Raw genomic sequence first — 12,398 nt, 5'->3', positions numbered from 1 at the left:
TGTGCTCCCTTCGCGACAGGTGCCTCTAGAGGGGAGCTCGGACGTCTCCGAGCCCCACCAGCGTAGAGCGCTTCCTGCGCAGATTGAAGGTGAGGTGGTGCGCCGGGGCGGGGAAAGGCCGGCCTTCGTTGGGCGGGACTAGCGTCTCTGCCACTCCCCAGTGACCCGGGAGCTGTAGCTGTGGGCGGGAACCACCCTGTATGTGGAAGTCGGAGGGAGGTCCGTGGAGCCCCTGAGAGCCCCATCGCTAACGAGAGAAGTGCTGTGCCCGACTGAATCGTATTTTGATTGCAGCCGATGTGAGGTGGGCCCGTTTCTTCATAGTGAATGCAGCGTTGTGAAGGAACTGTGAACCGGCATTCATTTGACTGTGCGCGAAGGTTGTGTGACCTCTCCGGCAGCTCGTTCGTCAGTCTAAAGACTTTGAACTGGTGCCGCCTGTGCTCAAGTGGTGCTAAAGCCCGTAGGCGTGCATAGACTTCGCCGGCAAAGCAGAGATCCTATCCCGGTGACCGCCGAGTGCAAATGAGGTATTTACTGTGTTTCCTTGCCTTCTAGATATACGCGCATACGCCCTGAGTGATTATTAAAGAGTCCCAAACCTGATTTTGTGCCCAGTGAAAACAGCATAACCTGTAAGAGTTATCTTTCCCATTTGAAGCGTATTGCACATGTAATGATTCTAAAGTATTTAATTGGTGGCAGCGATACCAGAAGAAACATGTGGTTGTTTATTTCAATGAACCAATATTTATTCTGATATTTATTCTGATATTTATTCTGATATTTATCCTGATATTTATTCTGATATTTATTGTGATACTCATCCCTGAAGTTATTCTATTTATTAATACTATTTATTACCAGAACTGTATGACCAAAAGAAATGTATATGTGCTTTCCCAGTCAACCCTATTTACAACAAAGAACTTTTATATAAAGGAATCGTATTTTTCTACAGCAGTGGTGTGGTGTCCTTCTTTTTGGTGTGGATGTACAAGGAGTTATTATTGGGTCAGAGCCGGCCTAACACTAAAGCCTTCACTTGCCTTGTCACTTGAGCCAAGCTACCCCCTTTGTGCTGGGCTTGCCCATCGCAGGTCCAACATAAAATTGGTGCTCAGCGGGTGGGATTGCGAGCCGTGCTTGTTTTGAACCCCATAATAATTCAGTGTGCACCACAGGTACACACCCGGAGTTTTCTCCTAGGGGCCCTCCAATTCAACGTTTTGTTTTTTCCAAATTTTTTCCTGGAGGTGGGTGGAAGTGACCCTCAAAGTTCTTATCCTGGTCACCTACTTCGGGGTGGTTGTCCACACTTTTCACTGACAAGATGGAATTCGAAATGTCAGAGCTGGAGACCTATACTGTGGCACAGCTCAAGGATTTCTGTCAGGAGAGGGGAGTGTTTGTCAGGCGAGGGGCCAAAAGAGAGGAGCTCCGTACTAGTCTGCGAGCATGGGTGGAAGCACACACGGAGGGAACGGTGGAGGAGGAGGAATCGGACAGAGGTACTGTCATTGATAGGACTGTGGAATGTCCCCCCGGGGGTGGGTGAGATGTCAATCAGCCCCAAGGCAACCTCACGGGAGGGCAGCAGTGTGTCATCGAGAGGGTTGTCAGAAACCGAGCTGACAGGAGAGAGGAAAGACTGTTAAGGTGGGAAATAGCAAAAATGGAGTTGGAAGAAAGGAGGGAGGGGAGGAGGTTGGAACATGAGTCCAAGCTGGAGATGGAAAGGAAAAGGATGGAACACGAGTTCAAGCTACGAGAACTCGAATTCCAGGCCCCTAACATCACTCCGAAGGGTGTCGAGTCAAAGGAATTTGCCAGGGAGCCCAGGCCCCATTTACCCAAGGATGTAGTCGCCAGTTATACCGCTGGAGACGACATAGCCAAGTGGCTGGCAGCCTATGAGGTCTCCTTAAGAGCCCATGGGATCCATGAGAAGCATTGGGGTGGTGGATTATACCGGTACATGACTCCGACAGGTAGGGATGCCCTATTGGCCCTAGACCGGGAGGAACAGGTTAATTACTCCGCCATGAAGGTGGCGCTCATCAGGAAGTTTGGGTTGACCCCCGAGAAATACCGGCAAAGGTTTAGGGGCAGCCACAAGCTGAGCTCACAGAATTGGGTTGACTTCCTGGATTTTGCTAAGAAAGCCCTGGATGGGTGGGTACAAGGTAATGAGGTGGAGGACTATCGAGGGTTGTACGACCTGATACTCAAGGAACATCTACTCGAGAAATGTCTTCCCGAGCTGAGGCAACACCTGGTAGACAGCAAACTTACTTGCCCCCGTAAGCTTGCTGAGGAGGCGGACATTTGGGCAAGTACCCGAGTGTCCACGAAGGGGACGGGAGGAGATTCTCAGAAGTCCGGACAGGGCGCTCCCCAGAAGAAAGAGGGGGGAGATAACAAGAAGCAGGAGTTCTCCAAAGGCCCCCAAAATACCTTTAAGGGGAAAAGTTTCTTCTCCACTTCTAAGGCTAACCCGCAGAAGAACCCTAATCCTGGCCAGAGTCAGCAGCCAAGGGTTATCCATTGCTATGAGTGCGGTGGTATTGGACATTATAAGGGAGACGTGAAATGCCCAAAGAGACCACCCCCTCCCACTGGAAGAAAGGCCCCGGGAGTCGCTAGTGTAGCGCTCGGGGAGGAGATGCCCTTAGTTAAGGGGGGGAGTTGCCGGGTGTCACCTTAGTGTCCCTGGGTGATCGGGAGGTGGTTCCAAAGATCCAGGTGCCCTCAAATACTACCAAGTATGGGCAATGGGTCACCATCAATGGCCATAGAGGGGAAGCTCTGAGAGATACAGGAGCCAGTATGACTATGGTAAGGAGTCATCTGGTGTCCTCAGAGCAGGTGATTCCAGGCGTACTTCATCCAGCCGCGATGGCTGACGGCAGAATGGGCCACTATCCTGTGGCCGAAGTTCCCTTTGAGTGGGGAGGGGTTGCAGGTTCACTTCGAGTTGCCGTAAGCCCCGCCGTGCCAGTCGATTGTCTGCTGGGCAATGATATGGAGCACAATGCTTGGAAGGAGGTGGAATACCGGACTCATACTGAGATGCTGGGTACACCTGATTGGGCCTGTGTGAGTACCAGGTCTGCGGCTGCTCGGGAGGAGAAGTCGCGTGGGTTGGAGCCTGGAACAATGGCCCACCCAGCTGCTGATGAGGGAACATTTCGAGGACAGGAGGAGCCTGCCTCGATGTCCATGCCCCGTGAGACGGATAGGACACCTGTGGAGGTGGACCCAGAGTCCGCGGAGGAGGACATGGTTCCGTTGGAGGACTTGCCTATCCCCGCTGAGTGGCGAGTGGAAGGAGGACCATCCAGGGAGGAACTGAGCAAGGGACAAAGGGAATGTCCCACCTTCGAGGGTCTGAGGCAACAGGCTTAATCCCAGGCAGCAGGTAACGAGTCTGGGAACTATCGTGTTTACTGGGAGGATGGTCTCCTCTACAGTGAACCCAGGGCGCCAGTGCACGGATTGTCACGGGCCCTGGTAGTCCCACAGTGTTACCGAGCCTTCCTATTAGAGTTGGCTCATGAGATTCCCTTGGCAGGAAACTTGGGTCAGGACAAGACCTTTGCCCGGCTTGTCCCCCACTTTTATTGGCCTCGAATGAGGGTGGCGTCCGACACATACTGTCGGTCGTGAGTGTCATGCCAAGCCAGTGGGAAAACAGGGACGAAGCTGAAGGCTCCCCTGGAACCACTTCCCGTCGTTGGCACCCCCTTTGAAAGGGTGGGCATTGACATTGCTGGGCCCCTAGATCCACCTACATCATCCGGTCACAGGTTTATCCTGGTCCTGGTAGATCACGCCACAAGGTATCCAGAGGCAATTCCTCTGAGAACCATTACTGCACCAGTAGTGGCCAAGGCCCTGATGGGGATCTTTACCCGAGTGGGATTCCCCAAGGAAGTTGTGTCTGACAGGGGGACCAACTTCCTGTCAGCATATATGCGGGCCATGTGGAAGGAGTGTGGAGTGACTTACAGGTTCACCACTCCTTATCACCCACAGACCAATGGTCTTGTGGAAAGGTTCAACCAAACCTTGAAGGGTATGATCAGAAGTCTACCCGAAAGCCTGCGGAGGAAATGGGACGTCCTCCTACCCTGTTTGCTCTTTTCCTACAGGGAAGTGCCGCAAAAGGGAGTGGGCTTCAGCACCTTCGAGCTTTTGTACGGGCACCCTGTACGTGGACCTCTCAGCCTGGTGAGGGACTCCTGGGAAAAATCTCCCCGGAAAGTTCCCCAGGATGTGGTGAGCTACATGCTGGCCTTCCGAAGCCAAATGGCTAATTTGTGGAAGCAAGCTTCTGACAACTTGGAAGCCAGTCAGGCAGTCATGAAAGCGTGGTATGACCACAACGCTCACCCAATGGAGTTGGAGCCTGGCCAGAAGGTGTGGGTGATGGAGCCTGGAGAGCTGAGTGCCCTCCAGGACCGTTGGACAGGCCCCTATGAGGTATTGGAGAAGAAGGGCAAGTCTACCTATCTGGTGGACGTAAAGACCCCTCGGCATCCGCATCGGGTGTTACATGCCAATCGCCTCAAGCCCCACTACGAGAGGCCCGAAGTCATGTTGGTTATGGTGACTGATGGATCGGAGGAAGAGGACACGGAGCCTCTCCCCGACCTTTTTGCGTCTCAAGAAAAGGATGGGTCAGTGGAGGGAGTGAAACTCTCGCCAACCCTGACTCCTGAGCAGCAGGAGGAATGTCGCCAGGTCTTGGGGTCATTCGCTCCTCTGTTCTCCCTTGTCCCGGGTAAGACCCACCTGTGTACCCATGACGTGGACACAGGGGACAGCCCACCTGTAAAGTCAAAGTCTTACCGCTGTCTGACAAGGTGAAGGCCAGTATCCAAAGCGAAGTAGCTAAGATGCTGGAGCTAGGAGTCATCGAACCTTCAAGTAGCCCTTGGTCTAGCCCGGTGGTGTTAGTTCCTAAAGCTGCCCCACCTGGCACCACACCAGAATTGAGATTCTGTGTGGACTACCGAGGACTTAATTCGGTAACCAAAACGGATGCTCATCCGATCCCTCGGGCGGATGAATTGATTGACCGGTTGGGAGCTGCCCAATATCTCAGTACCATTGACCTCACTGCAGGGTACTGGCAGATTCCCATGTCTAATGGAGCCAAGGAAAGGTCAGCCTTCTCCACACCTGATGGACACTACCAGTTTTGCGTCATGCCCTTTGGGCTCAAGAACGCTCCTGCCACTTTTCAGCGGCTGGTGAACACGATCCTCACCGGGATGGAGTCATTCTCTGCTGCTTACTTGGATGACATAGCTGTCTTCAGTAGCAGCTGGGAGGATCACTTGCAGCACTTGCAAGCCGTTCTCCAGGCCCTGGAACGGGCTGGCTTGACGATCAAGGCCAGCAAATGTCAGATTGGACAGGGTTCGGTAGTGTACTTAGGACACTTGGTGGGCCGGGGAACGGTGCAGCCCCTTCAGGCGAAGATTGAGGCAATCATGGCCTGGAAACCCCCCAAGATCCAGACTGAGGTCCGAGCCTTCCTGGGCCTCACAGGTTACTACAGACGATTCGTGAAGGGGTATGGCACTATCGTGGCACCCCTTACAGAACTCACGGCCAAAAAGCAACCCAGGAGAGTCATTTGGACGGAGGCTTGCCAGCGAGCCTTCGACACTCTGAAACAAGCATTGTGTAAAGCTCCAGTCCTGAAGGCTCCAGATTTTTCAAAAGAGTTCATTGTCCAGACAGATGCATCCGACATTGGCATTGGGGCGGTGCTATCGCAACTCAATGAAGAGGGTCTGGATCAACCCGTGGTCTTTCTGTCATGGAGACTGCTTCCCCGGGAACAGAGGTGGAGTACCATCGAGCGGGAAGCCTTTGCGGTGGTCTGGGCACTGAAGAAGCTGCGACCATATTTGTTTGGTTCACACTTCCTTGTTCAGACAGACCACTGACCCCTTCGTTGGCTCATGCAAATGAAGGGGGAAAATCCCAAACTGTTGAGGTGGTCTATCTCCCTACAGGGAATGGACTTTCGGGTGGAACACCGGCCCGGAGTTGACCACACCAATGCAGACGGTCTCTCCAGGTATTTCCGCCTTAGTGTTGAGGACTCCCAAGGGGTTGGGTAGCTCTCCCCACTTTCAGCTGGGGGGGACGCGTGTTAGACCCGTCTGCTTCTGAGAGTCCCCTCACCACTATGATTTCTTTTGTTCCCCTGTACCTCCCAAAATCTGTCACTTTTTATTTGTCTACCAGGACTTTTTATGTGTTGTCTCATGGGGTTAGATGTTCCTTGATGCCCAGTTGCTCACAAGGTTTGTGGCACTTATTACAAGGCGCCTGGCCCAAACCTGTGGCATTACAAACTGGGGTTGTCAACCTGTATAAATGAACCCAAAATGGTGGACACCCTTTTTCCTCATGTGAAATGACTCCCATTGGAGCCTTCATGAACCCTGGCCTTTTGAGGTTTTGGCGCCCTTTGTTTGGCACGCATTTCTGACAGGAATTCCTTTATTTTCCTCAGGTACACAAAATGGCTGCTCTAGAACCCCAGTACGGTGGCTGTGAGTGTCCTAAATACCCCTCAAGAGTGCCTTGTCATTGTCACAGCCAGAGAAGGTTCTAGAACCTTCTTGCTCGTGCCAGTAACCCAGGGCACTGGCTATATAAGGCCCAGTCCCTGGCGGCCATTTTAGATGAAGATTGTTCAGACTAGAGAAGGAGATTAAGAGATTCCAGACTTGACAGCAGATTGACACCTGCCCTGTTGACCCCTGAGGTGGCTGGTAGCACAGGCAGTAGAGCAGCAAAGGGTTGCTGGCGTGGTGTCTGACTGGCGTTCCAGTCAGCTACGTGAGAAGTGATCTAGCGCCTACAGCGCCTGCCCAGCGAGTACCTGATTGCCCCCAAAAGACTGTGGCCAGATTCGTGTGCCTCCCCGCCCCCCCGGTGGTGAACTGTGATCGATTTATCGAGTCGCGAGGCAAGAGCAAGTTCGCCGCGACCGCGATCGTCAGCTGTGCTCCCTTCGCGACAGGTGCGTCTAGAGGGGAGCTCGGACGTCTCCGAGCCCCACCAGCGTAGAGCGCTTCCTGCGCAGATTGAAGGTGAGGTGGTGCGCCGGGGCGGGGAAAGGCCGGCCTTCGCTGGGCGGGACTAGCGTCTCTGCCACTCCCCAGTGACCCGGGAGCTGTAGCTGTGGGCGGGGACCACCCTGTATGCGGAAGTCGGAGGGAGGTCCGTGGAGCCCCTGAGAGCCCCGTCGCTAACGAGAGAAGTGCTGTGCCTGACTGAATCGTATTTTGATTGCAGCCGATGTGAGGTGGGCCCGTTTCTTCATAGTGAATGCAGCGTTGTGAAGGAACTGTGAACCGGCATTCATTTGACTGTGCGCGAAGGTTGTGTGACCTCTCCGGCAGCCCGTTCGTCAGTCTAAAGACTTTTAACTGGTGCCGCCTGTGCTCAAGTGGTGCTAAAGCCCGTAGGCGCGCATAGACTTCACCGGCAAAGCAGAGATCCTATCCCGGTGACCGCCGAGTGCAAATGATGTATTTACTGTGTTTCCTTGCCTTCTAGATATACGCGCATACGCCCTGAGTGATTATTAAAGAGTCCCAAACCTGATTTTGTGCTCAGAGAAAACAGCATAAACTGTAAGAGTTATCTTTCCCATTTGAAGCGTATTGCACATGTAATGATTCTAAAGTATTTAATTGGTGGCAGCGATACCAGAAGAAACATGTGGTTGTTTATTTAAATGACCCAATATTTATTCTGATATTTATTCTGATATTTATTCTGATATTTATCCTGATATTTATTCTGATATTTATTGTGATACTCATCCCTGAAGTTATTCTATTTATTAATACTATTTATTACCAGAACTGTATGACCAAAAGAAATGTATATGTGCTTTCCCAGTCAACCCTATTTACAACAAAGAACTTTTATATAAAGGAATCGTATTTTTCTACAGCAGTGGTGTGGTGTCCTTCTTTTTGGTGTGGATGTACAAGGAGTTATTATTGGGTCAGAGCCGGCCTAACACTACAGCCTTCACTTGCCTTGTCACTTGAGCCAAGCTACCCCCTTTGTGCTGGGCTTGCCCATCGCAGGTCCAACAACCACCAACTTCAAGTTGATGGTAATTCGCGAATTCCTTGAAAAATGCAAATTTTTGCATTTTTCAAAGTGAAATGTGAAGCACATACATGCCCTTAGGGCATGTATGTGCGCCACATGTGCACCCATGCTAATTTCAGGAGTGCAATAGGGTTGCGAATCGAAAATTGAGAATAACTTCCCGTTCATTCCTATGGGCCTCCTGGCCCATAGAAATTAATGGGAAAGTATTCCTTAATTGCTATTCGCAATTTGCTAATCGAAATTAAGGAATACTAAGAAATCGCTAAAAAATTGCGATTTTGTACATACATCCCTATTTGCGATTCTCAAATAGCGATTTCTAAAAAATTGCTATTTGAGAATCGCAAATCAGGTTGTTGATACATATGGCCCTATGTGCCTTACGGAGTACCTATTTGTGGACCTGTAACTCCTAAACATTCCAAAAGTGTCCGAATGCTAACAAAATAAAGTACTTTGAAGGACACCTAGAGACATTTTAATCTGTTCCTGATCGTTCGGTTGACCTCCTCAATCATATATATCCAAGTGGTCCCCCAAGAGAAGAGTTAAGGCCACTTTAGAGAAGTACACCGTGTGAGGACGCGATGATGTAGCGCGCCACATAAAATTATGTAAGTGAGAATCCATAAAGAAGACAGGAGTGACTCCCTTAGATTCGGGAGAAGACTCGGGTCATATTATCAAGAAAGGGCGATAATGGGCTTGATAATATGCCCTTGTGAATTCCCATAGAAGCCCAGGTTCACACCAGAACCTGGGCTTCTATGGGAATTCACAAGGGCATATTATCAAGCCCATTATCGCTTCTTTAGCGGCAGTTTCCTGCCAATAAAAGCGGCGATAATGTATCACCCTTTCTTGATAATATGGCCCTCATTTTTTTAGAGTCTCTCTCAAATGTTACTGATTTATGAATGTTCGGGAAACAGAGGTAATCTGTGGAACTTTCCTCACTTTAATACTTTTTGGTATCCACAAACCACTGTAATTTTACTACTAGTAAATTTACTAGTTCCTAAGCCACATGCAGGTCTGTCAGCACTCCAGGAACCTCCTGAGTATGTGAGCCTTGATCTTGATGTGATGTAACAAACAGGCATAACAGGCATCTCCAGGCCAAAGACAGAAAGAACAGATCCTGTGGATGCAAAGGAAATGCTTCAGATGGCGACGCGGCTCATGCTGTGCACACTCCCCAATACAGATGGTTGCATCCATTTTCTATGTTAGTATCACAAGTGGTAGTCATTATCTGTAGAGGTAGGTGGTGCATTCACACAGCTTCCTGTAATGTCTTAGGGGTCCCAGCTGTTCCGTGCCTGACCATATTGCTGTATTGCTGTTTACCAGCTGGGCTGTAGCAATTTGCCTCTGTTTTACAGCTCCTTCACCAAGTTACTTATAATAATGTGCTCATGATTCTGAGGCCTCCTCTCTCTCTCTCCCCATTTAACAAATGCACCCCATTGAATATCGGATTGGGCCAAGTATAAGTAGAGAACTCACCAAGTCACATTTGTAATTGTTTTTGGTTTTGTTCAGGCAATAATGTTTTTTGAACATGTAACTTTGTTTATCTGACTTCATGAAAGTAATTTCATTTTGGGCAAAACAAAGTGTTTTATAAGTTTTTCTCTCCGTGAATAATTCTTACTGTTTTTATTTCTGGTTGCATATGGAGGTCCCGTCGCCATACATATTCTGGAGAGAGGATTTTTGTGGGCTTATGGTGCAACAGATATTTATTAAAATGACTTTCGTCGTGAAACACTGCAATGATACCTTTGAGGTCGTCGGTTTTAATGGCTTGGTCACAGGTTTTTGTCAGACGATAAATTTCCTGAGGCGTGCCGGCAAAGAAATTGGCCTGGTAGTAGAAGTCGCCTTCGGTTTTTGGAATATATGCTTGGGAAGATTCCCTCCTCTCGAACGTGAGGCCACCTCGTGGGTATTTGTAAAAATCAGGGTGCAGCGTGGCGACGAGGTCCCCCAGGATTTCCACTCCCACCTCATCATGAAACACCAGGTCAACATCGGCACAAACTAAATATTGCACGTCTATGACCTTCGTCTTGATGTGGAGTTGCAACATTTCCATCCTCTTCATGAAAACTCGAATCTTCGAGTCAATGGTTGACATTTTGTAAACTTTACACTTTCGATCAGTTTGTGTAGTGGTGCACTCCACTTTCTCTAGAAGGTCTGTGTAAACGTAGTAAATGACCTTGTGTCCCACCATAAAAAACTTGTCTGCAGATTCCAAGAATCGTTTTAGTAGCTTCCAGTAGCTGAAAAGAAAAGAGTTACAAATGTGTTAGACATGGAAACAGAGTAACAATCTTCGAGCTTTCTTCTATTTTCTGTATGACCATCAGGCTTAACTCCAATACCACTAACAGTGACATAGGCAGATGCACTAAGAAGGCACTGCTCTACTAGTTATGGGATTGGGTGGTGTAAGGAAGTGCCCATATGTATGGAGTGGGCTGCTATAGATGCTACTATAGCCTTAGAACCCGTCGTAGAGAGCTATACTGGCCAATAAAGTCCCGCTAAAACGTTAAAGGCCCGAGAGGAAGGCGCGGGCCTTTAACAAGGGAGCGGGACTTTAATGCAGGAACTATGGAGGGCTATCAGGCTATTAGAACATTCCACAACTAGAGGGCAGTATGTTCTAGCAAATAAAACAAAGGCCTCATGGGGCTCGAGAGGATTGAAATCTCCTCGGGCACTCTGAGGCCTTTTGTTTACAGCAGCAGCTGTGAACGTCAACATTCGAATGTTGGAGCTCTGGGCTTCTACCGGCAATACGACACCGGGAGCACGTCACTGTCTTCAATGGGATCTCAACATTCCAATGTCCTAATATAGCATCCAGCTCATATACAGTAAAAGTTTCAAAATGACACAATAGAATGTGGGATGCGCTAGTATTTAAGGAAATGAACAGGATGCCTGCTCGCTTAGTGAGCTTGTAAAAGTTGCTTATTGATCAATTGCAACTAAGCGATCCAAAAACTGCACAAGTGACTAAGATATGCTGAGCTGCTCTTGTTTTTTAGACATACTCTGCAGGTTAAACGTTGGAGCGTTTGCAGAACAGTTCTCCAGAGGCTGATGCCCAGACCTGTCTGTGCGAGCCTGATACTGCTTTTTCTCACCCTGCGTCTGGTCACTGCCTATTTCTGTTCTTGACTTGCGTGAGATATTCTGCTCTTCTTATGAATGAGTTTATGTATATCCTAAGCTGTGCAGAAACCTAGGACTCACCTGCAGGAAAGCACAAGAAAAAGTCCAGACTGACTGGCAGGAAAGTGAAGGATTATTAGAACATTGGAATGTTGGTAGCTCCATTGAAAACAATGGAGTGCTCCGGGCTTATAATGGCTGGTATAAGCCCGGAGCTCCAACATTCCAATGTTTCTTTGTTCACAGCTCTGGCTGTGAACAAAGGCTCCAGGGAGCCTGAGGGGATTTCAATCCTCTCGCGCTCCCTGAAGGCTTTGTTTTATTTGTTAGAACATTCTGCCCTCTAGTGGCAGAATGTTCTAATAGCCTTATAGCCCTTCGTAGCAGGGCTATACCGGATTTTAAAGTCCCTCTGCTTTGTTAAAGTCCCTCGCCTTCGGCTCGGGCCTTTAACGCTGCAATGGGCCTTGAATAGCCGGTATAGCCCGCTACGGCGGGCTATAAGGCTATATTAGAACATTGGAATGTTGGGAGCTCCATTGTAGACAGTGGAGTGCTCCCTGCTTCTACGGGCCGGTAAAGGCCCGCAGAGCAACATTCCAATGCCTTACAAAGGCCTCTCGGAGCTCGAGGGGCTTTAAAGCCCCTTGAGCTTTGAGAGGCCTTTATTTTATTTGTTAGACCATTCTGCCCTCTAGTGGCAGAATGTTCTAATAGCCTTATAGCCCTTCGTAGCAGGGCTATACCGGCTATTAAAGTCCTGCTACCTTGTTAAAGTCCCTCGCCTTCGGCTCGGGCCTTTAACGCGGTAGCTGACATTTAATAGGCAGTATAGCCTGCTACGAAGGGCTATAAGGTTATATATTAGAACATTGGAACATTGGAAGCTCCGTTGAAAACAATGGAGTAGCTATAAGCCCGGATCTCCAACATTCCAATGCTTCTTTGTGGCTGTGAACAAAGCCTTCAGGGAGCCTGAGGGGATTTGAATCCCCTCGCGCTCCCTAAAGCCTTTGTTTAATTTGTTAGAATATTCTGCCCTG

The 12,398-nt window shown here is 49.4% G+C and overlaps 2 protein-coding genes across 3 annotated transcripts in view; both read right to left on the bottom strand.

The window, feature by feature from the left end:
- LOC144772264 (uncharacterized) overlaps positions 1 to 12,398 on the bottom strand; it is a 1,157,681-nt gene that overhangs the window by 742,346 nt on the left and 402,937 nt on the right. The window lies entirely within an intron of this gene.
- The window catches only part of LOC144772267 (histo-blood group ABO system transferase-like), a 134,573-nt gene continuing 131,962 nt past the window's right edge, over positions 9,788 to 12,398 (bottom strand). The window contains exon 8 of the mRNA XM_078656499.1: positions 9,788 to 10,454. Coding sequence (XP_078512625.1) covers positions 9,788 to 10,454 — 667 coding nt within the window. The remainder of the gene's footprint in view (positions 10,455 to 12,398) is intronic.

The sequence above is a fragment of the Lissotriton helveticus genome, chromosome 8 (assembly GCF_964261635.1).
Source record: "Lissotriton helveticus chromosome 8, aLisHel1.1, whole genome shotgun sequence".
Lineage (NCBI taxonomy): Eukaryota > Metazoa > Chordata > Amphibia > Caudata > Salamandridae > Lissotriton > Lissotriton helveticus.
This window is presented reverse-complemented; position numbering and strand designations above follow the sequence as displayed.